Source organism: Poecilia latipinna, unplaced genomic scaffold (assembly GCF_001443285.1).
Source record: "Poecilia latipinna isolate Pla-1442-1.1 unplaced genomic scaffold, P_latipinna-1.0 Scaffold1805, whole genome shotgun sequence".
NCBI lineage: Eukaryota > Metazoa > Chordata > Actinopteri > Cyprinodontiformes > Poeciliidae > Poecilia > Poecilia latipinna.
Window position 1 is genome coordinate 51,413 of NW_015114421.1, and position 24,859 is coordinate 76,271.

Sequence of the window (24,859 nt, forward strand, 5' to 3'; positions counted from 1 at the left end):
ATTATTGTTCACTGCAAATGCAATGTCTAGAATGTGTAGCCCATTGCATAGAGTAATGAATTTAACAAAGCAAAATCTCTATAAATATTGGAGATTTTTGTTCACCTTCTACAGTTGGAAAAAAAAACAACATTTAGGATCTTGCATTATCTTGGATGAATCATAAAAGTTTTACATTTTTAAGGCCGTTAAGGAGCATTGTGGCAACGTTTCTTGTTAAACTCATACGAGGTTTGGCTCATTCATACTGAATGAATTTCCCTCTGCAGTTAGAATATAGTTGGATTGTGGAAAACAAGGAACGTCTTCTATGTGAAGGTGATCTTCTACCTTCAAAACTCTTCATACTTGCCAATAAGTTTCTTTATTTTCCTGGCACGTTCAGTAAGAAGGATTCAAGCACAAGGGATCCAAAACACTCTGTAATGCTCACTGCCAGTCAATCACACCAAATCTGTGAAGCCTAACGTTGGTTTCTATTTTTCATAAATGCGTCTGCAGCTGTTTGTGAATTATAACAGGACTTTTTTCCTTCTTTTTCTTGCTGCAGGGACAGATTTTGTTGGTTTAGGGGTTGCTCTCTGGTGAGATCGTTTTGATTGGAGTCAGGTTTAGTTGGAAGGTACTTGCAGTGTGATGAGGCTGCAGCCTTAAAAAATTTATGAGCACACTGATAATACACGGCTCTATATTACCAAACGGATGGATGCATTGAAATGTATAAAGATATCTTATTGATTTATCTCATCTGTTGCAGTTTCTCTTTCAGCTTCTTTTGTCTTGTTTGATTTACAGAAGTGTTGCTATGATTTTCTTGTCATCTTTAAGAATATTTTTTTACTCTGAGCCCTTTCTGCACGCAGGTTTTACCAACCATCCCCAACCACCCGATATTAATGCCGATTTCTCCTGTTACTGATCTAACTGTGTTGCAACGAATCAGAATATTTGGATTAATGGCTGCATTCAGCCGTGCTGCTGAAAGTAGCAATAGAGGAAAGTAGCTGCAGGGAATTCTGAGCAGCAATGAAAGGAGATTTTCTGGGCGAAAGAGGTCTTATGTAAATGAAGCTGCTGAGTGTATCGTTCAAAGCATCATCCTGCAGCTGTGGTCTAGTTCCTAAAAAAAAAGACATGTGCAACCCAGTCGACAGTTACATCCTCTCGTTGTCATTCACACAACCAGTGAGAATAAGAAACAGATTGCTGAGTCATGACTTAGCACCGCTGAATGTGTGGCTCATTACTTGACGAGAGTGCCTAAGAGTGAATTTTTCCATTAAGTGAAATGTTTCGGCGACATATTCTCAGTGTCAATGCTGTGATTACTCCTGTTATATAATATGTTGCAAGACTATTCATATCCCTGAAACGTTTTCACATTTCGTCATGTTTACAAACCAAAACTTAAGTGCAACTTATTGGGATTTTATGTGACGGGTCGCAAAAAAGAAGAGCGTCTAAACAAAGTAGAAGATTTCTTAAGTGTGTTTTGTCTTTGTACTCGACCTTTTTGCCAATTGTAAACTGGTGGAACAGTTTAAACCAGAGTTAGGTCATGAAACAATATTTTGAACGTCTCCCAGGGTATTAATTAAACTAAATATGAAATGAGGATGGCATGACTGCAGACGTACCAGGCCATTTACCTAAAAACTGACAAATAATTTACATTGGAGGTTGTGGCTGAAACCTGCCAAACACTGAAATGTGAACAACCTCAAGAGATGTGAATGCTTTAGTACAGCACTATATTTTAACAGTAAGAATTTCAACAGAAAGGAAAGAGAGCATAAAAATGCGCTTTAAAGCTAAAACAAACAAAAAAAAAGGCAAACAATGAGCAAAAAAAACGACTCAGATAATTATCAAGTGGTTTATGCATTTAGGTTTGACACTACAAAACCTGCGGTGATGATACTTCTACCAGGATGTCTAATTGGTTCAAAGAGAGCATGTGGTGCAGGAATAATACCATTCATCATAATGCTGACATTTGGACAATAAATATATTATACTTTCAATGTGAATTTTCTACGTCAGAGTAAGTCAGTCCAGTCAGGTCACACACTGCACTTTAACATTACTTTTCAGTAAGATGCCTCTCTCTCAGCGACAAAACAAAACGATATCGAAATATCCAGGAACAAATTCAGTGGCAAAACCAGCAACAAAAAACGCTTTGGCCTTGGCGGCAAAGAAACAACATCTTGATCGTGAGAAACTCTGCACTCACGACACACATAGTAGACAAATAGTCCTCGTCCATCTCGGCATGTCTCCTTCGTTAGACACAATCAAACACTGTTTAGCATCATACTCTTTGCCCTGTAGCTTCATCTCCCCTGCCAGCATCATGTCTGGCCAGGCCACAGCATGTGGCAGCCTGCAGGCATCAGGTTGACCTTTTCTACACTGAGCAGCACCAACCAGACCTCTCAGACTACCACAAACCGCCCGGGGTGCTCAACATTATACTCTCAAAAAAAAAAAAAAACATGCCGAACAGAGAGCCTCTTTGGAGGCGACCTAATTGCCCTTTCCCAGCAGCACCTGTTCGATGCGGCTCGGCTCGACACTACTCAGCCATGAGGGTTTTCCAATAGCAACGGCTACGTGGCACCAGGCGCTTTGTTAGAGCAATTACTTCGATGGGGTTCCAACTATGCTGAGGTGGGTTGAAGACGCAACGTTGGAAGATCGTCGGTCCCTGATAGGGTAGAAGGAAGAGTCACCGTTTGCTTCCCGCCATTTCCTGTACGTCTTGAGTGTTTCATCACACTTTTTTGAGTCAGACAAAAAAGCCACAAACTGAGCAGACTGCTTACCGCGACTTCCATGTCCACATTGTTGTGATGCATTTTTTCCACATTTTTTCACTTTTTGAACTGGGGTGGCTCACGATAAAGGATTGAGTTTTTAACAGCTCACTATTTTGAGTTTGGCTCAGATAATATCGGAACACATTTGGCAAAACTTATTTAGCTTATTGTTTTTGTTCAATCCTGAATAAAACAAAATCTCCACTGTTTTTTTTTTTTTCCACAGCAAGCACAAGACAAACTAATGTGCTGTTTGCTTTCATAGTTTAAAGACTTACAGTAATCTATGTTAAACTTATAAATCTGAGGATTCGAGGAATCATCATGAGCTTCTGAGAAAACAGATGGCAGCTTGATGATAAGTGCATTGTTGTCAGCATATTTTGCAGCAGCTGTTTGGATTCCCTTACTAATCATTACTGACAACAACATTTTAGACAGGGATGAGGGAGTATTTAGAGAAAAAGGTTTTCCATTATTGAAACAAACAGTTATCAGTTGCATGACAGCCACAAAGATTCGGCCGCTAGGTGTAGGTCCAGTGAGTTTAATAAATGTTTCATGGTCACAATGGACTGAACACAGAACTCGGACTTAAAACGATCTTTTCTCTTTCACTGCTCATAAAATCACTAGATAAATGTTCTGTGACGCCAGCTGCATTTTATTTCCCCATCTCAGTTTCGGCATCATACCAGAGAAATGTCTCAGTAAAAGAACGAAGATATTTGTTCTTTGTTTTGTTTTTTGTTTTCCTGTAGCCACATTTCCCTCAGCTGTTGTTTTTGAAATCTCTTCCTGGTAGCAGAAATAGGAATGCTACTCAGGGGACTATTTGTGTGTGTGTTCGTTGTCTTCTTCCCACAGTAATGCTAAATACTGACGCTGAGCTGGGGAAAATTTTCAACAGAAACTGTAACGAGGCAAATGCGTCACCGACGTTAACGTCAACCTGCAGAGCCTCCAATGCTCTCGTGCAGATTTGGACCAAACAAACTGGATTCAAAGCATAAGAAGTCGATCACCTTGAATTTATGTTGTTGCATAGCTGCTATGAAAGTGACTGATCAGCGAGTAACAAGACATGGATGCAGGGTGTGTAAAAACGTATGCACAGCGGACTCACCTAGTCCCAAGCACGACACTCTGAGCCCAGACTTCCCAAGGTTCCTGTGTGAACAGAAAAAAAACAATGAATCAAGATCAGCGTATCTACAAAAGTCAAATTGGTCGTATCTGTGTTTGTTCTTGTAGAATGAATGCAAATGAATGTATGGATTTGTCAAAACAAATTCTTGAAGACATTTGTTATGACATCCAGTAATTGTTTTATTTCAGATCAGTCAAGCAATCAATCAATTTTATCTACGAAGCACCCGTCATGCTGGAGGCAGCTCGCTGGAAGCACGTAATAAAAGGGATTTCTGAACTGGGTTTGAATCGTCACAGTCTGCAGGTGTAAATACCAGAGTTGTGAAGAGAACAGAAACTGGTGAGATTCTCCCTTTTCCTCCCCTCTTTGTAAGAGGGCTGGTGGATATTAAAAATGATGTACTTTCATCTTTTCTTCACTTCCCTGGACTAGCCAGGGGAGTCATTGCTCATATTCTTTGCTTAATTTATTAATAAAATAATAATCAAATTGCATCTTGATTCGCTCTCGACTGACTCAGTGTTTCACCGTAGGTACGATTTATTTATTTCCTTAACCACATTTCAAATCACAAAACTGACGCAATAGAGGCTGATGCATAGGACAAACCAGAAGGACATGTCATTTATTCTGACTATCATGACAACCATGAAACGGCTATTTGGGTTTTAATTCGTTTTGACAAGAAGTTCACTGTCACTTTCTTGACCCTGCAAACTGAGACTCAGACACTTTCAGGCATGTACCATCTAGAAACTGGTCAGTAACACGACAGTGCCATCTCCACATTGTTCTTTGTATGGTGCTGGTGCATTAATTTGTAATATTACAGCTATAGATGAGAGCATAATATGTGTTTTTTTTTAAGCTTTCCAAGCTAAGAGAAATATGCTGTAGCAGTTTCTGAGTGTTTTTTTTTTTTTAATTAGAGTGACATTTTGTGTTATTTTAGAACACATTTACTCTTCAAAATGGTAAGTGGGTTTAGTTTTCCTCTTTTGTAGCCAGCTCAGTCCTCTGGGAAATGTTCATGGTACAACACCACTCTCTGACGAGTTTTTTTTCCACCAGACTTTGTTCTTCTCATCTGTTCCCGCACTCTGCAAGCTATCCAAGTCATCTGCAATCAAGCCTCCGGAGCATTTATTGTCCCGTCACATCAGCTTGCTCCAAAACTCTGTCCATCGGGCAGATAGCATGCAAACACACACACACACACACATTCAGACACGAATCCCTGTGAGAGGAGTGCTTCAACTTCCATTAATGGAGGACAGAGTAACACAATACTAAAAAAACATGACCTCGGTCTGAACCCAACTTTAAATCTTATCAGTTACACCACCCAACACTCCCCTTGGTTTTACCAAAGCATTCTTCCAACCAGCCATCCATTTGGGGGATTGGGGATGGAAACTGCAGCTGAACAATAATAGCACAACAATCCAGATAATAAAAATACACATTGCAAAAAAAAAAAAAAAAGTTATTTACTGAGGTAGGGTAATGATTAATATGCTAGATATAAATGCATCGACTTTCCCACAGAAACTCCCATCAGCCATTGAAATGTGCACTGTGCTATACATGTTGCTTTGTTAGGACTGAGCCTCGCTCCTCATCTAGAAAACATTTCTAATGATAGAACACATGCACACCTGTAATGCAGACCTACATGATTCAAACAGGTGCAAAGCTGAAACCCCTGATCTAATTCATCAACCTGTAGGCAATACTCATGGGAGAAGAACAACTTTATTCACATATTATTTTAGGACGTTTATTTTTAGGACGTTGTATAAACTGTGAAGAAATACACAGTATAACTGTTCATAAAAAAAAAAAAAATCCTGAATTTACATTTGGTCTGTAAAAGAAAACACATGTTGACTAGTTAGAGCTCAACATAAACCAGTACAGAGTGCTGCCAGAGTTAAAGTATTTCATCTTTGAGTTTATTTAAAGGTGCAGCTAAAGCACTAGTTGGAAGCGTCTAAAACTGCAGTTATGCATATGATTTGGTTTCACTTAACCAGCATATGCAATCATCCAGTTTGCTGATTGAACAGTACTTTATCCACAGCTGCAAGGATTCTCAAATGTTTTTGCTCCAAAGTCAAATTACAAATTTAAGACTAAATTGTCCAGCTGCAATCCTGGTGCAGCTCCTATTCTATAAAGGTCAACTTTAAAGAAAAAAAAAAAAAAAACATCCGCACTTGACAAAAACACTGCAAGAGCAATTTATACCCCTAAACAAGTATTAATATAAACTGTTTCTGTGGAGATATGATTTTTTTCCCCCTTCTGAATAAATCAAGCTGTTTAAAAGAAAAGAAAATATTTGAGGGGAAAAAGGATAGAAATCTTCAAAGTAAGATCATGAACTTTCAGCTGCTTTTATTCACTGCTGCATTTTTTTTTTTTTTACACAGCTACGGTGAGATTAACTTGTATAAAACAAGCTGGAAGTCCTAAAACCTGACAAGGTAAGGATTGTCGTCAGAACTGGAGCAGAAAACCTGGTGTCGACCTCGATACCAGAATGAAACTCCTATTTCATTCAAATTATCTTCATGGATTTTGCAACAAAATGTGAACATAGTATTAGTTTTTTTTGCTGAGGCTTAACAGCTTACAAGTGCCAAAATACTGAAGGAGAGCAAACTTATTTTCAGCTGCATGTTGTATGTAGGAGGACAGAAGAGGGGACGTTGAGGGGAGAAACCCAAAGGTGATTGGTATCAAAGTGACATGTTTATGTTAGCTCATCCGTCAGTCAAACGCCGCCTGAAAACTCGAGTTTCCAGACATTTGAAGTCCCTGTTCACCAGTGGAACTGCTCCATATTCTGCTCTTTCTGGGGTTCGAAGACCTTGGGTCATTGTCTGAGCGCTCCAGTCTAATGTGTGAGGACTTTTCTGTTTACACATGCGCTTCACTTCCAAACAGTGTGATAGTCACTGGAAGTTTTGAGTCACTGATCGTGTCAAACCATCCTCTGTTCTCACCCAGACAATGATGCATTTCAGTTCCGTCTATGTTGTCAATGACTTGTTAATCTGATGTTTGACTTGAGCAACTTACTTATATAATGTCATATTAGCAAATATGTCAGGAAACAAAGGCAAAAACAGCACTGTGACAATGATTGTGACAATTTGCACCAGATGATTTAAGCAACTTCTTTTGGGAGTGCCAATTATTGTGCCACTAGCCATTCTGAGAGCTTTTTACATTAGCTTTAGTTCAACTTGTAAACCTTAGCTAATGCTAAGTTCATAACTTGTGACAAAGCTCTGCCACACACACATTCAAAAGTTATATTGTGTGGTGGCCATTTATGTAATGTTTGCAACTTGTAATATCTACTAATTTAGTTTTCTATTTTGAGGAGTTTAGAATTTATTTAAGTTAAGTTTAGATCCAAAATCTGTAGTTAATTTGTATATTTGAATTGATTAGATTATGGTGGTAATTAATTTGAGTAATTAAAACACAGCGGGGCTGAGTGGAGCGATTGTTTGGTGTGTGGATGGGAGGTTTTTTGTAAATGATTTTTTGACCACTTTCACTTTTCACTTTTCACTTGTTTGTACTTGAAACGTCATATTAAGTTTACTTTCATTTTTTGACTAATTTGTAGGACATTTTTGGTAATTATTTTGTCACTATTTTTTTTACAAGAAATAAAGAATATAGCTTTTCAAACAAATTAAGTCGGAAGTGCGTTCAAATCAAAAACCACCTGTTAACACCCACGGCCTTTGTTGGAATATTGTTTTTTGGAAACGAGAAGGCCGCGACATATTGTGACTCCTCTAACAACTTAAAACTTACTTCAGTGAGTCATTTTTAACAATTTACAAACTGACAGTGTGATTTACTTAAGTCTTTGTAAGTTATTGATCGGTGTTTTCCCATCAACTTCACAAGAAATACACCAACATCAATGTTGATTATTTCACAGTAAACAAAAAATGTTAAGGCAAAGTCAAACTCAAGGCCCAATGCAGCAAATGAACAAATAATTATTCTCTCATCAGCTTGGTTATTCTGCTGAACTATGAAATCTCTCATTCACCTCTCAGAAGAGCAGATAAACCAGGAGAGAAAGGCGAGACTAGCTGCATAAATGGAGAAGATAGATTAAAGAACAGGATTAAATGCTACCAATTGGAGGATAAGATACAAACAAAACTCCCCCAGTTTTAAAACCTTTAAAAGAAAGACTCAAATATTCAAAAACGCTTAAAGCCGGACATATTTAACTAGTCCATCACCACTAAGCTCACTCACTGATACAACCATCCTCATACATCAAATATGAGCGGAAACGCGAGACCCCAATAGCTTCCTTTCCAAAAGGACCAACAATGAGGCCATTCATCTCCTCTTAAACATGTCTTCATGATGATGGACAGTAATGACTTCCTCTAATACCCCCAGCACTGTGGCAATATCATCTTCTCTTTTTATCTGCCAAATCATGTGTCCCAGCGCTCGCTCCCTCTCTCTCGCTCTTTCCTGCATCTCTGCAGTCGTCACCAGAGATCTGAAACTGATTCGCCCATTAGTTCCCCCTTGACAGTGGTAAAAAAAAAAAAGAAGAAGAAGTAAACAAAGGCAATGCCTTCAGTTTGCATTTTAACCAGATTAGATTTTGGTAGACAGATGATGGAAGCCGACCCAGAAGCACAGAGGGAAGGCTCCAAATGTGGCAACTGGCTTCAATGTTAAGGGACGAGGCGACAGGCAGCATTTTAGTTTATAATTAATCTTGTCGTGAGATTAAAATGTTTGTTGGATTCGGCATTTATCCATGTGAGCAGTCACTTAGTGTTTTCAGAGCTTGTCAGTGTCTCGACTTGAATATTTCATTTTGTCTTGCGTCCTCAAAGTATTTAAAAAAAAGTATCCCCTACTTTATCACATTTTTCAAAAAAATTGTCACAATCAGGAAACTTTATTGCATTTTGTGAGCATTTTAAGAGATTGACTAATATAAATCTGTGCATAACTGGAATGTGTAATTGAAATGTGTGCCTGCGTTTTAATCTAAGTACCTAAATACCCCTAAATAAACTCCTATGCCCTTATTATCAAAAATGAAAAGGAGAACATTAACCAGAAAAGCAGCCAAGAGGATTTTGGTAACTGACGTTCATCAGAGAACCACAGCCCAGGTGGAACAATTGTTTCACACATTACACAAACATGGCCTTTATGGAAAAGTGTCAAGAAGCTGAATGACAGCCATTAGGAATCCTTTAAACTGAACAGAACAAGACTGAACAAGTAAAAAAGGGGAGATTGGGAAAATATACTAAGTGCAAGACAAATCCAAAACTCAAGAACTGAACCAACTAAAAATAAACTGGAATGGGGGAAATAACAAGACTAAGAAAATAACAAAAGCAGAAGTTTACAACCATTAGAGACACAGACCGTAGAGGATTTAGTAGTGAAAATGTACATTTTAAAATTTACTATGCACATTCCAATGTATTTCATGGATCAGTTTTCACTTTTAAGACACCTTAAAATGCAGCAGAATTGGTCATTCTTATGAGCGACAAATTACAATGCACATTGCTTCAATTATGAAGAAAAGAAATCCATGTATGGATAATTATCATTCTTTGTGGACTAATTATCCAGGGCTTTTTAATTGATTCAGTGAACATAAATGGGACAGCGATGACTGGTATAAAGCAGGGAAAGCAATAAAATATTTTGTGTAATCCAGCGATTTATTACAGCTGTGAGATCCAGTGTGCAGGTAATAAAACAGGAAACAAACATATCTTTCAAAGCCGGCATGCTATTTCTGTATATTTAACCACGTGTAAAAATAGAGGAAAACATAAAACCAAAAGATACACATAATATATTTTTTTAAAAATTAGACATATGTTCATTTTATATTTCAGTTCACTTATATTCCAGTACTAACCTGACAAATTAGACACAAAGGAATCCCATTTTGTTTTCCTTTATTCCACTTTGTCCCACTGTGGTAAATTATGTTTGCTAATCATTTATGTGCTTGATGTTGGAAATGCTTTGTTCAAGCAGCACTTAACAAATTTCAATGATTAGTCATTTCTAAAATATGCAAGATTATGGACATCAGTGTTAATCTGTCAAAAAATACGATTCACTCTTCTAATGTCGCAAAGAGTGTCATAGCATTATTTTCCTGGATGTGTCTCCCAGTATGCTGCACACTTGGTGATCATACAGATTTTCCTAATTTTGCACATCTCTAAAACTCACCAGAAAGAGATAAGAAATATATATATAATCTAAAATGCTCTGTTAATAATTTTCTGTGACCTCTGTACTTGGTGTGAGCACATGCACTTTGTAAAATTAATGTGTCAGAGAGAGTGTGTGAATATAATTGTCTGTTTTTTCCTCTCTTTTGTATTAAAATGAGTATTGAATAATATAAAAGGCCTGAAACAGAGACTGACACTACTCATGAAAAAAATGTGAAAATTGTAGCTGAAACATGAGATTAAAGAACAAAACACACCATTTATGGAACAGTTATGACTGAATTAGATGCAACATTAATATACCTGGGACACATTTCTAATACTGTTTTTTTTATTTCGAACAAATTTTGTTCAGAAAATTATTTCCTTTAAAGAAAATGATTTCGAGATCTATTCTTCAAACTGACACACAGGAGACAAAGCTTTCAGATATGCAGCTACCTTAAGGACAAAAATTGCAAGATTTTATGCGTTTCCCTGCATGTCGGGCATGCATGTGGTAATACTTGTCTTCATATGTAAGCTGAGATGTCTGTGAACTAAAGGGCAATTTCAGCAACAGTTTTCTATTTCATACCTATCAAAGTCTTAACATTTATTGAGTGGAAAGTGACGCCTACATCCAGTCAGAGCAATGTTCTAGAAATATAAAAGCTGTCACCCAGCAAGCCGACCAGGATAATGGGACTGACAGGACAGCGCGATACGTCTTTTGTCCTTCACAGTTGCCGCTGAAACATAAACTGTGACAAGAGCAGCAATGGAAAGTCTGTGGAGACTCTATGTACATGTTGACATGCGTGTCTGGGATTTTGTTTTGGGATGTGCAAATATGCAATGCCTTTTTTTTTATAATATTCCGTCTTTGCAGGAAGGGGAATTATGAATGCTACATGCAGAAGTAAAGTCAAGCTGCACAACATATTTGCTACTTTACAGAGTTCTTCTTTCATTGATTTTTTTTTAAGCATACTTAAATATTTCAAATCCTCAAAATATTAGATAAAAAATCTGCTAAGTAGAAAAATTCTATCCATACAAACTTGGTCCTATGTGGAAATGTAATTAGTCCCCCATTAAATGATGAGATAAACACATTTTCTGGTAAAAATAATAAAAAAAAACCTTAACGATGGACAGACGACCTGTTCAGGTTGTGCCCATTTGGGTTATGCAACGGTGTAGTTTTTATTTAAAGAGCTGCATTATGTCAGGTTATCTTTGCTGGCATCATTTTTTTTGGAATGATCAAAAGTATTTAAGTGTAATAAGAAATAAGAAATATCTCTAAGACGGTGAAAACTTTTTCACAGCTCTAAGTAATTTTTGAGACAAACCATAAAAAGTATTTAAAATAATCCCCTTGACCTTTATTATGCTTAAGAACAGTAGAAATAGAAACATGTTAAACATTTAAGCTCTAGTCCATCTGACTAAAAACTGAGATTATTTGTTCGAAGGCCAACATGGACACAAGCATCGGTTTAGAGAAAATACTACGAACAAGCGGAGTGCTGTAATTAATCCCTCGTGGTAAACCATAGCGATAACAGCTGTAATGGATCATCCTGTTGCCACCTCCATCTTTTTAGCTCCGCTGTAACGTGGCTGTGGTCCTGGTGGTCCCCTTATTATGACAAACACACATACAGCACCTCTCGACTTCCATCCAGAGGCAAATCTGCATTAGGACGCGTACTCAAAATGCTAATTGCTCCCAGCTCACAGAGTATTTGCAAACATGCTGATGGTGTAACAGAGGTTAAGACAGGAATTATAAACAGAGGATTTTTAATAAGGTCCTAATGGAGTCACGCATGCGCAAATAATAAGCAGTGATCGGCATTTGTGGTTGCATGTTGCTGGCACATTGGGAACACCCCTAATTGTGTGTGCAGTGACTCAGGAAGGCTGCGTGGGCAAAACATCCTCACATTTCAGACCTAAATCACCGCATCAAGCTATAGGATCTAATATTTGCACTCGGCTGCAGAGCCTGACTGCTTTCCTAAGCTGTGTGAGCCCAGTAAAACGAAATGAAGGCAATTTAAACTAACCGGGATGCATAACTGTATTTCCTCAGCTGCACTCTAATCATTTTTCCCTCTTTGCTCTCTTCTATTTACATCATTCTACAAAGTTCCTCAGCTGCCTCTAAGACACATGCAAAGCAGATCGTTTAAGTTCTCAGAGTCACTGTATCACATCCATTCATTATGCTTATACAGTAGAAAAGGTGAATTTCACATTTTAAGGGTGAATAAAACCATGTTTTTATGAACGTGGCAATCAGCTCGGGAAATAAAACCAAGATCAGTTTAAAGAGGTTCAGAATCTGAATTCTGTTCAGATCCACAGAAAGTAGATGTGAAGTAGTTACTATGAAAAACAAACTGGCAACGCCGATCAACCCTGGTTTGTTTTGAGTTTTGTACACATGTAAACAATAGTAAAAATAATGTTGCTAAACATGACTTTTTCTGAATATTAGCAGCATAAAAAATCTAGACTTCACATGGTATATTTAGGTAAAAAGTAAAAAAAAAGAAAGAAAGAAAGAAAGAAAGAAAGAGAAAAAAGACGTTTTGATTATTTTGGGGAGTAAGACATCAAGGTTGTGTTTGAGTAAAAACACTGCTTCAGTAATGACTTTCCTCAAAGATGACTCAGAGCTGGAAGGCAAACCAAGATAAGGAAAACAAATGAGATTCTTCACAGCGACCACATTCCCCCTCAGCAAAACCTGGAAAAAGGAAACACACACACAGATACACACAAACCACTCTGAGGTGACTCTCTGTTAAGGCCGTTTTGGGTCTGTAAGTGTTGTCTTATTCAGCACCACAGTGAGAATTATTTCATGATCTTAAATGAGGCAAAAATTGTAAAATGGAATAAAATGTCTATTTTTATTTTTTTTTTATTTTTTTTTTTAGTTTCTTTTGCCAAATCATTTTAACTGGTCATTTAATCTTGTTGTTTTTAAGCTTATAAAGATTGGGAAAGAAACACCTTGCATAAAATATTAACTATGGAGGACAAAAATCTGATTAGGTCAGTTTAATAAAGAGAAAGTTATCAAATGTCTAATATTTTTACATTTTGTCATATTCCAGCAAGAATGTATTTTAATCGTGAATTTATGTGCAAGGCCAACTCAAAGTATTTTTCAGCTTGGTGAAATTTATCTCCAGAAGTGATTTCTAATTGCTTCCAGCTCTAAATGTTTTCTTGGTACATTGAGCCCCAGATATGAGGCTTAGTGTTTAGAGTTGCCATATTTCGGTGTTTGAGATGCTGATTTGGATGTTAAGAAAGGAATTAGTTCTTACGTTCCTAACGTATTACCAAAGCCTTTACCAATCAGAAATATTGGACAAGAAGCACTTTTAGGTAGAGAAGACAAAAGATGATCGGCAGGATTTTAGAGAATACTGTGACTGTTTGAGACGCGCATAAAAAGAGCAAAATTAAAACCTGGTCCATCCTGATTTCTTAATTTATTACAGTGCCTTTGTGATTTGTAAAACCTTTGCCGTATTAGTGAGAACATGACAATGGTTGGTGTTTCCGAAAGCACTGTATTAGTCTTATCTTAATAATCCAATATTGTGTATAATCTCCTGAGCTCAGTCGATCAATTCAGCCGTAGAGCTGTCTCCAGATAATCTCATCTGGTTTGCCACTTATTGCTCAGTGGGAAAATCACAGAATGTGATGTTCTGCTTCATGTGCATTGAGTTGGTATTTCCTGTCACAATTACTCCTCTGGATTTTTGAAAGAAAAAGAAAAATATAACATACATATACTGTATAACACCTCTGCAGCGGATTCCTTTCGGATTAAAACTGAAGATGCTTCTCGCGGCATCCCTTCTCATCAGACTCAGGAAAACACTAATCCAGTTTAAATGAGTATTAGAATGTCATTCCGCCTGAAGTTTTTTCTTCTTCTTCTTCTTCTTCTTCTTCTTCTTCTTCTTCTTCTTCCAAATAAATTAAGAATTACCAGACTTCTTTAAAAAGTAAACCTTTAAAATGGAGCACAGAGAGAAGTAGACTCAAACATCCGTCCTCATACATGAGCTTGAGTCACTCTGCATAATATGCATGACCAACAGAACGCATACAGAAGCTCTGCCAACAGTGAGTAAGGGCGTCAATTTAATGGAAACAGACGAGAAGTCAAACACTTAGTGATGAGTCTGCATCACGCATGATGACATTTATAAAATAAAGGAACAGTGACAGGTCAAAGGCTGGGAAATATAAACAGAGCTGGGATTTCTGCCACTCAGACCTGCACATTTCTTTTGATGCATTCGGACCCTGGAGGGGCATAGACCGAGAACAGAACCACCTAAAGCAGAGATGCTTTGTGTTGTAAAAGTTTAGTAAATATTAAGCAGCACACATGTTAAAGAAAATATAATTTCATATTTACCTTTCCAACTCTGAACACCACGTTAAACTTGAAACTAACTTTATTTTATGAGATTTACTATACGCTTAAATGTCCTAAATAATACATTTTTCAGAATTTGGCCTGTAGATACTGAACTCTGAGAAGATTATTAATAATTAATTATTAGTTAACTCATATTTTCAGTAGCTTTTGAGAGGATGTTAAACTGAACCTTTAGAGTTTGCATCCACTGAATAAATAACTGAATCCCAAAAGGTAAATGGTTGAGGTTTTTAAACTGCTTACCTAGAGTAATCAATGCTTGGCGCAGACACCGTTGGTAGACAGATGTTTTAGTATAATAAGGTGGGACTTCCCTCTCAGCAGTCCCAGCTGGGTGAAGATCTGGTTCGTTGTTCCAAGGGGCCTGAGAGAAAAGCTCATTACTTCTTCTGGATGTGAAGGTTGACAGTAAGTCAGAGCCTCCCTTCAAACACCCGGCAGTGAAGTTGAGGGAGGCTGAGAAGTGCGATCTCCTGATCATTTCACACTCTCAACCATTTATACTCTACCATTTTTAAAAGGCCAACTGTCTTTATCAAATCAAATCAGCATTTTATGAACATTTTGCTGAGTTGCAGTGGGCATTGGTCAGCAGCGTCCCAGTTGACCGATTACTCAGCTAGCTGGTTTTAAGTTTGACTTTCTTTCTTTGCCTCACTGGTTTCCAAGCATGTTGGCCTGATTAGTCCCACCTGTGCTTAATTCTGTGCGTCTGTGCTGCATCCTGTGTGAGTGCCTCATATCCCTTCTGTATCCTTCACAGTTTTTTATGTATCGATTTAGTCTTTGTATTTTGACGTCGCATATTTGTAACTTGGAACGTTTGTTGATTTTTAATAAGCTGCTGTTGACTGAATCTGCCAGCACAGATGTGTTCTTTTGAGTCTATTACAATTTGCATTGGTTTGTTAATTAAATCAGTCTGAAATGTAAGAAACATTAACATTTTTTGGTAACTTTTGAAAGTTCAACATTCAGTATTTCAGACAGAAGCAGATTATTATAATCAACACAGCATAAAATATCACTTTCCTCCATATAATTCTTTGTTGCATATTGTGATTAAGGCATTAATTTAAGCTTGTAATACATTTGGCATACTTTTAACAAAGCTTTAATTATTTCATAACTAATTACAGTGATGCAAAACTTTCATATTATTACATTCATTATCGAAATTGTGCAGAAATGTGTTTTTAATGTATTTTTTTAGGTTTTATTTCACATTTAAAGAGGGAAATCATTGATAATGGGATTCAGAGCATCTACCTTAAGTTGAATAGTGAGGACTGCTGTAATGCTGCGACTTCAACTGAACTTCACAAGTCAGCAGCAACCTTTCTGCCTTTAGACTCATGTAGAAACAAACACTCATAAAAGCACAGCATTTATAGGTCACTTGATCGTGAAAGCGTATTCCCACTCACAACAGAGCAGAGTCAGCGCGAGGGTTACACTTTGGAGCCCTAAATCCTGCAGAACAAAATCGAACTCAAAGAGTAATGTCTCAAGGATTCAGCTGAGAAGCAAAAAGATATCCTCGACCGAAAACACAAAGAGCTATTTATCACGGGGGAATGAAATATATTTGTTGCATTTTCAAGTAAACATGCACTGTAGAGAGTTGGAGCTTCATATCCTCCACTCTCACTCTATTGAAAGAATGTTTTAGTTTTTTTTTTTTTAGAAAATGCATTTATTCATGCCCAAAAACGACAGACAGAGACAGGGTAGCATATCGATATTCACATGAGTCAGATTGACAGAGAATACATGCCAGCGTTGATGAGCTGCTCAAGTGAAATCATAGCTAAACTGAACTAAGGTTGACCTTTAGAAGATAAATGCAAATGTGCACTTAAAGAAACAAACAAAGAAAAAGCTAATTTGTCAAAAAGCTGATAAATATTTAAAACGTTTCTGCTAGAAATCTAGGTTAATTTTGATAAAATTGGTTTAGTGTAATGATAAAAATTTAGAAAAAATTAAATAAAAATACATCCCAGAAGTTGCACTGAGACAGGACAACAGATGTGATCAAATTAAATCTGATCTTAGGACACCAGGAGAAGTCCAAGCCAGCACATTTTGTAGGCCTTCTGAGTGTGTGCTGTGGAGCAGCAGGAAGGGGAACAAAAATCAATGAATCCTGCAGAAAGTGTGCGTGAGAAACGCTCCGATGGATTTCCTTTAAGCTACTGCTTTTAGACTTCACTGCGCTCCCTCGCACACCAGATTCAGGTACATAGACACGCAGGTAAGTATGCACAGTGTGTTCAAAGTGTGCAGACTGATATGCATTCCCAATAGAAATGGCACATGCACACGTACTGCACCTAAAGTGCAAGCTCCGTTAAAATGAACAGTTTAATGAATGTCACAAAACTGCTGCGGGACATAAAATCTGTGATGTACTAGCAATAGGTCTGCCTGTGGACAGCTCTATGCAGGTTTTATTGTTTCTTATTGCCGTTTTAGGATTGTTGGGTCAGTCTGAAGGTGCCAATTGAGCACAGTTAAGAACCATAAAATAAAATGCATTTTGGCATCTGGATAATGCTCCAGTAATCACATGAAAAAGTTTATTAAACATATATAAAGAACAATGTATGTTTGAAGAGGCGCTATTTTCTGCTTTGTAGATACATCTTTCCAACATCAAATAAAATACAGTTACAGTCTCGCATGAAAACTGAAGCAACAGTAGAAGCAGTAATGTGATTTGACAAAAGCAGTGTTGTTCTACAGGATTCCTGTTTCTCATGAAGCTACAGCCAAAAAAGTGATGTTTGTATCGAGATTTTTGGCAGATCGAAACAAAATAGTACATTATAGTGAAGGAGAAGAAAAAAGTATTTAGTGGCACTGAGATTCTTTTGGAGCATTTCTACAGCAACTTTGAGATTTAGATTTTGAGTCAAGTCAGTTAAATGTTCAGGTTTGTCATTTCTTGCAGGGTGAACCTTCAATATTGGTCTGTAGCCTCTGAAAGGATTTCTTAGGTTTGTTCTACATTTAATTTCATCCATAGACTTTGACCAGCTTACTGTATCTGTTTAAAAAAAAAAACATCCCCAAAGCATAATGCTGCTACCACCATGCTTAACAGTTCATGTGTTTAAAGTGATTGAGTTAGTTTTCTTCTCCACACTGCATTCATCATGGCTAAAACAGTCTGTGTGTGTTAATTTCATTTGAGCAGATCGCCTTATTTGTAGACTGACTTATCACACAAAAGCTCAATGAAACACTTTGAAGTTTGATACTGTAACTGTAAAGTTAGATCCTGAAACACATATATAGACATATAAAGAGAATCTAAATCATTTTTACGACATGACCTTTACTAATGTACAAGTGGATTTACAATAAACCTCCAGGACAAATAAAGATCCCTTTAAAATGACCTATGATATGGAAGCATGTAGTGCTCCATCCTCCCAACCTTGATTTATTAACTGCGCATATCTTCATTCTATATGCAAGAGTAACCGAAAGCATAACATGCTGTGTTACATAAGAAGCTGTCCTTGCAAAATTTTTCCCATCTGTATCTGGATGCATATGAGCAGAAGCATGCTGTATATGTGTCACACACACAGTGTTTGACAGTGAGTCATCTCGTGTAAGACATCACATCGCCTGCTGCCGCTTTGTCACGGCCTCATTGCATCACATTGTCAAAAAACAAAACAAACAACAAAAAAAACACTTGAGCAATGCTTTCCAGTGTGCACCATTATTACAGTAAGATATTTTATCTGGGAAAACCTTCAAATGCAGATGAGTTGTTTGTGAGCTTAAACCAAAATAAGCTGCTAATAAAGCTATGAAAATCTTCAGAAATTTAAAAAAAGTGTTTCGATTGCTTTTCCCCACCTTGTGTTGATAATAATGGATGTATTATTAGATTAACGTTACAAGTGACTGTGACACAGAATGTTTCCTTTCATGCTGGAGTGGTTTTTCGTTAGTCTCTACACCATTACAGGTTATGCTTTTCAAGACTGGAAATACTTCCACACAGCTAATTTGTCAAATGTCAGAGAGAGCGGTGCATAGCAGTAGTTTGAGGAGGGACAGTATACTTTGATAGACGTAGCTGACAAATTTAAGTTAATCTGCTTAATCCATCAACCAGTCAGTTGATATACAAAGTAAAGCAGTTATTACTGTCTTAAAGGTTTTTTATATACAACTCCTAATTTTCTCGTATTGAAAGCTGCAGAAGCCCTGATGATGGAAGTAAGTCAGAATGAAAAAATAACATTTTAGTGGACATGAGAGGTCAAGTAGGAGGAAAGTAACCAGGAGCCTTCAGAAATGTGGAGCACCGCTGACTCAGTCATGAATGCAGCAAACTGCTGCAAAGCAACTCTAAACTGAAACAAATCAGATAAAATTTTACTCCAGTCAACTTTGTAGAGTCTCTTCTTCTCTCTCAATCCTGTTGTGGTTATGAGTCGGGTGAAGTCAGTTTTTAATCAGCCATTTCACAGAATCACTTTCGTTATTTTATACACGTCATGATGTTCCACATAAAAATAGTTTGATCTTACTTTTAATTTCAGTAATAACTGTGTGCCATAAAAAAAACATAAAAAAATTCCTGAGCTACTCATTTATTTTTTGCCATGTAATTAAAAAAATGGCCTCTTATGTCACACACAACTTCAAGTTTTGTGCTTATCCTACAATAATTTTTTTTTTTATATAATCCCCTTTGGATAAGTTCACTGAATCAATTTTGCCACTGCGTCCAACTGCACCTGCTTCAGCCTGGGAAGAACTGGGACTACAGTTTAATTACAAGCCGGCAGTAAATTTAGTTCAGACAGAAATGGGCATTACTGCATACAGTGTGAGGTTTATGCGAACCAAGTTCCCACAGTGTGTTTGTATCAGCCAGGCGCTCATGGCTGAGCTTTATTATATTTTTTAGCTATAAATTAGACCCCTGATACAAAATGCTTTTTAAGAGAAACACACAGAATGAGCAGCTATGTGAGCACTAATGGACCCTTAAACTTGCACTGTTTAAATTCAACTACTATTTGATTTGTTTCAGTTTTAGTTTTGTTCTTCAGCAAAAAAAAAAAAAGTGGCTGGCTTAATTGTGTGCGTATCACACACAGTTCTGTGCATGTCTGCACAGCCTACACAACAAACATTAACCCCGAAAAAAAAACAAGAGCAAACAAGGAAAAATGGACTGAGAGGGGGGAAAAAAACAACAGATCATTACAGAGAAATATAAAAAGGGGAGATGAACAGAGATCATACACTAAGCCCACAATTAGGGGAGTGTCCGTCTATTCAAATCCACATATATGCACAGCTAATTACATGCTCCATGAAAAGGAAACAAACAGCGCATACTCAATAAAACACAGAGCGAGAGATGAAGCCTGGTGGAGATATAATGAAGCAGACAAACACTGACAGGAAACCTGCAAATAAAGCTGGCTGGAACCATGGACGCATAAAGGTTGAAAAAAAAAAAAAGGCATGTTCCTTCAGTTTAATGAACAACATTTACAGTCTGAATGAACAATGAATGAAAGACTATCTTATGATGTGCCTGGACACTTTTAATCAAGATATGTCTTTAAGAAAAACAGATAGGAATCTAAGTTTTTGAAAACACGAGTCTTAAGTCTCAACCATCATAATGAGCTTACAGAGTTGTTCACATGTCCCAGACTTCTCATTATTAGTGTCTTTATGTCTCCCATCACTGCAACCCCTCTGCATCTACAGACAGATTTATGTTGCTTCTGAATCACTGACAGGAAGAGCTCTTTCATTACTGCAAGAAACAGGTTTGACATGAAGCTCTACCTTCAAAGCACTGATAATAAGGACATTTCATGACAATGGTTGAACCAGGGTTTAAATCAGTCACTTCCTGCTGTCCAAATGAGACGGCTGGTTTGGTTGACTTTTTTTTTTTTACAGTGACCTTCAGCCGGTTCACTGGTCTAGGTTTCATTTTTAAAGCTTAAGTCACATCTAAAACGAGCCTTTAGCTGCCCTTAGTGATGTGACACCTTGAGATCTACCTCCAAATGCAAAGATTAGGACAGTAGAGACAAGACATAGGAAGATAATACATCTGCCCAATTTTCTGCCGCCACTTGGATTGCATAATGTGAGAAAAAGAGAAACAGAGGGAGAACACATCCATCTTAGTCAAATTAAAGAATGAGTTGAGAGTTTCATATTCACTGTGTGATTGAATGCCTGTGTGCAGATCTCCTTCCCATCCACAAGCATCTCACTTCATCCCTTTTCACTCATCACTCCCTGTAAAGCTGACTCACCAAACTTACTGCTCTCAACCCGCTCATGATCTTTTACATCATTATCCACTTTTAATTCATCACGGCTTTTTCAACGGGAATACTCTCATGGTCTCACCTGTTGTTGTGTTAATGAACTTATGTGACTGGATGAGTTTGTTAGATCTGTAAACAGAAGCAAACACAACACAAAATGTTGACTTTTTTATTATTATTACAAATTAAACATTCAAAGGAGAAAGAACTAGCTGGTTGGTTTTGGAGGATCAGTCTAAGACTTGTTGTAGGAAAGATGTAAACTATGATTTTTATTAAAAAGAGTTGCAATATTCCTCCCACACAAAGATAACAACCTAGTGACTGCTGTATGTGTGCCAGAAGATTTAAACATAAATGGAAAAGTCAGATTGCAAAAGCATTATAATGACATAATCCATATCCTCAGAGACTGCAGCTTATTAAATGTAATAAATCACCTTGTTCATGTAAGGTCTGTGAATTTATGTATTTAGCTGATGATGAAGATGAGTCAATTTAGTTTTAACCTATGTGAAACACAGGTTCGAACTATTTCATGCTAAGGGTGAACAGGCAAAACATTGAACAAAGCTCCCACTCTGCAAAGTCTGCTGTCATAAAATGCTTCCACCAACTAAAACAGCAGATGATGTTCCTGCAGCTTCAGCAGTCATTTATATCTCCAAGGAGGCAGAAGTCAATTACAGCGCACCTCCTTCATATAGATACAAAAACAAACTCAGCCAATTTTCTCCAGGACTATTGCTCAAGCAGTCAAATAATTATTCATTAATAAGACGATGGTAATGTTCATTGTTTATTGCCATTGAGTTTTTCTGGTATGTAATGCGCACAATGTATATTTAATGTTGCTCATTAAAAAGGGATTCCAGGTTAAATGTTTGCCAGACAGCACTTCGTTATCAGAAAACGCGCTCATCTCTTAGCAACAGAATAACAACAAATATTGTTATTGTTCAAAAAACATAAGATTTCTTCTGCTCTTTTGAAATACTACTTATCTTACACTATGTACTATTTAACAAGAATTGTGCATTTGTTCAATCTGGCAGAAAAGTTAATATGTTTTTAAGTTTTTTGTCATTGGGATAAATACATTATAAAACAGACATTGAACGCAAAAGTAAAAATCTGATTTACACTTCGTGGCAGTTCGTTACCAGAAAAAAAAACATGATCATCTCTTAATACCAAATTTATAAGTAATATTATTGTTCATAAAACATAAGCTCTTTTGAAATACTGCTTATCTGCTTAGACACAAGAAATTTACAGTTGGTAAATTTTGAAAAGTAAAAACCAGATGTTTACTTTGTGGCACTTGGTTACCAGAAAACATGCTCATCTCTTAGCAACACATTAACAAAGAATATTGTTATTGTTCAAAAAACATAAGATTTCTTCTGCTCCTTTGGAATACTACTTTCTATTTATCAAAAATTGATCATTTGGTGAATTTGGCAGAAAAGTTAAAATGCTTTTCATTTTTTTGGCATTGGTGTTAATTATATTATAAAACAGACATTCAACACAAAAGTAAAAATCTGATTTATACCTCGTGGCAGTTCCTTACCAGAAAAAAAAAAAAACACACGCTCATCCCTTATCATCAAATTAGTCACAAGTAATACCATAAAATTTCTTAAGGAATTTAAATGGGGCCTGCCAAAGTGTGACCCAAATCACGTGTTTCTGTGCTAAGCTGTACTCACTGCTATGAGGAGAATTACAACCATGTTGACTAACATGGACTTATTCCACTCAGTATGTTACAGAGTGACAGCTTCTTCAATCAAGACGGAGGTTCGGATGTCTTTTTCTGAACATTTCTGTTCAGTTATTATTGAGGAGAAAAATCGGCAACAGCTGATAATGTAAACAGCTGTTCGTTACCTAGCAACCAAAATCAACAGAAGCAAGACAGTGACACCAGATCCTGTTGAGCATTCTTCAAAATAAAAGACTTTCTCTATCCAAATAAATCATGCCTCACACTTAAATATGTTCCACTTCAGCTTTTGTATATATACAATCATGTTAAATTCAATTAATAATCATCATGTAAATTATGCTTAACATATAATTGTAAATCAGTCAATTATCATGCAAATTATACTTAACAACAAATGAGTCTAAAGAAGTCACAACACAGTATACTAAAATTAGTGCATAAGCTAAATTTAGCCAAAATGCTATCAGTGGCACGTTGGGCATCACTAGCAAGTTGTCTTGCTTTGACTTGGTCCATTCAGTGTACCAAATATGGTTATCAATAAAACAATAGCTAAAATGGTTGTTATAGGGAAAAGTGGGTGGAGCCAAGAGAGACAGAAATTTCAAGATTCTGCTAGTTACACTTTAAGAAAGAGAATCAAATTGTTAGTAATAAATTAGTTAGAAAACGAGTAAGACATTATCCAAGACAAACAAAATTGTTTGACAATCTAGAACTAAATAAATAGTTAAGAATGCATTTTTTTTTTGCCTTTATATATTTGGTACGCTTCTTAAAGTTACATTCTATATATGAAGTATTAGTGTGTCAAAACATTGTCCTGTGCATTTTGCAAATCATCAAAAAGCTAAAACATGGTGAAATGTGTTCATACCAACATAGCTGCTTTTTACATCTGAGTGCACTTCACTCAAATATAAAAAGTTTGGGTTTCAGCACTTCATACGGAAAACAGTGAAGAATGAACTGCACTGAGCTAAGCAGGCGTTGCACTGCGACATCTATATAGCGCACATAGCACGTCAAAGCTCCAGGCAAAGAAAAAAAGGAACTACAGGAAAGAGCAGGCTGGCAGAGGAATGGAAAACAGGGGAGGAGAGGGAAAGACTGTCTACAGGCAAAAGGAAGGCAAAGTCAGATTGAAAAGAAACATCTGCATTCAAATTAGTTAGATTTTCAGCAATCCAGCATTTGGAGGTAGATTATATTCTCTAGCTTCCAATCGTAAATGAAAAACTACTGTTGGCACAAAAGCAACACATATGATCTGTTAAAGAATGTTAGGAAACGAGGTTAGAGCGAAGACATCAGCAGCTACAGCTTACTTTAATCAACAAACTATTAATTGTTTCAGAGAGCGAAGGAACTCACGCCGATTTAAATTCCACAGTAAAGATCTTTGAACAATAGCAGCATGGAAGAACATTATGCTTTCCATTATTAACTTTTACACAACACTGCAGGAAGAAAGCATAATCATAACCTTGTCCTTCAAAAAGTGTTTTAAGTACTTTCATAAATGCACATTTCATAGACTGCAATGCAGCTGAGAGAAGACAACTGTTCACAGAGCAGTAGGAAATTTATGCCATGTCAGCTTCTTAACTTTGAATGAAAGACGTGTAGAAACTTTCTTGACTTTGCCCAAGTAATAAAAGAAATACGACCAAGTCCAATATTATTCATACCTCTTGCAAATTTATTTTTAAAGTTTATTTGAAGCATTTACCAAAGATAACCAAACAGCTTCAACAAATATGGAAAAAAAAAATTCTCTTAAAAATAATAAAAGTTACAGAAATGCTGAGAACTCTGGATGTCGCATGTCTGACTCCAAATTGCTGACCTCTCCACTGAATATACTGTGAGGTCATGTTCTGAAACTGAAGAGGCACACAAGTATTGCATCAGCAGCAGCAGATACATTATGTACTCTCTGCAGTTTCCATGTGAAAATTGTCCCAGATTTTACTCTGTCTGAATGGTTCTCCCTTTGTGAGAAAAAACCAATCCATTCATTTTTTTGATTGTTTTATTGTTGACTTAAAATTATACC

General features: G+C 36.8%; 1 protein-coding gene and 1 long non-coding RNA gene across 5 annotated transcripts in view; both read right to left on the reverse strand.

Moving 5' to 3' along the window:
- kcnab1a (potassium voltage-gated channel subfamily A regulatory beta subunit 1a) overlaps positions 1 to 24,859 on the reverse strand; it is a 113,342-nt gene that overhangs the window by 33,562 nt on the left and 54,921 nt on the right. For 3 of the 4 annotated variants that reach the window (XM_015014317.1, XM_015014318.1, XM_015014319.1), the window contains exon 2: positions 3,949 to 3,992. In XM_015014317.1, the coding sequence (XP_014869803.1) occupies positions 3,949 to 3,992 (44 nt within the window). Of the gene's footprint in view, positions 1 to 3,948; positions 3,993 to 14,970; positions 15,074 to 24,859 lie in introns of those variants that run through there. The other variant, XM_015014320.1, reaches the window with a different exon arrangement.
- Positions 21,080 to 23,024, reverse strand: LOC106934431 (uncharacterized). Its single transcript, XR_001421697.1, has 2 exons — positions 22,781 to 23,024; positions 21,080 to 21,194 (listed from the first exon to the last, which is right to left on the reverse strand). It is a non-coding gene; the product is annotated as an uncharacterized LOC106934431 (long non-coding RNA).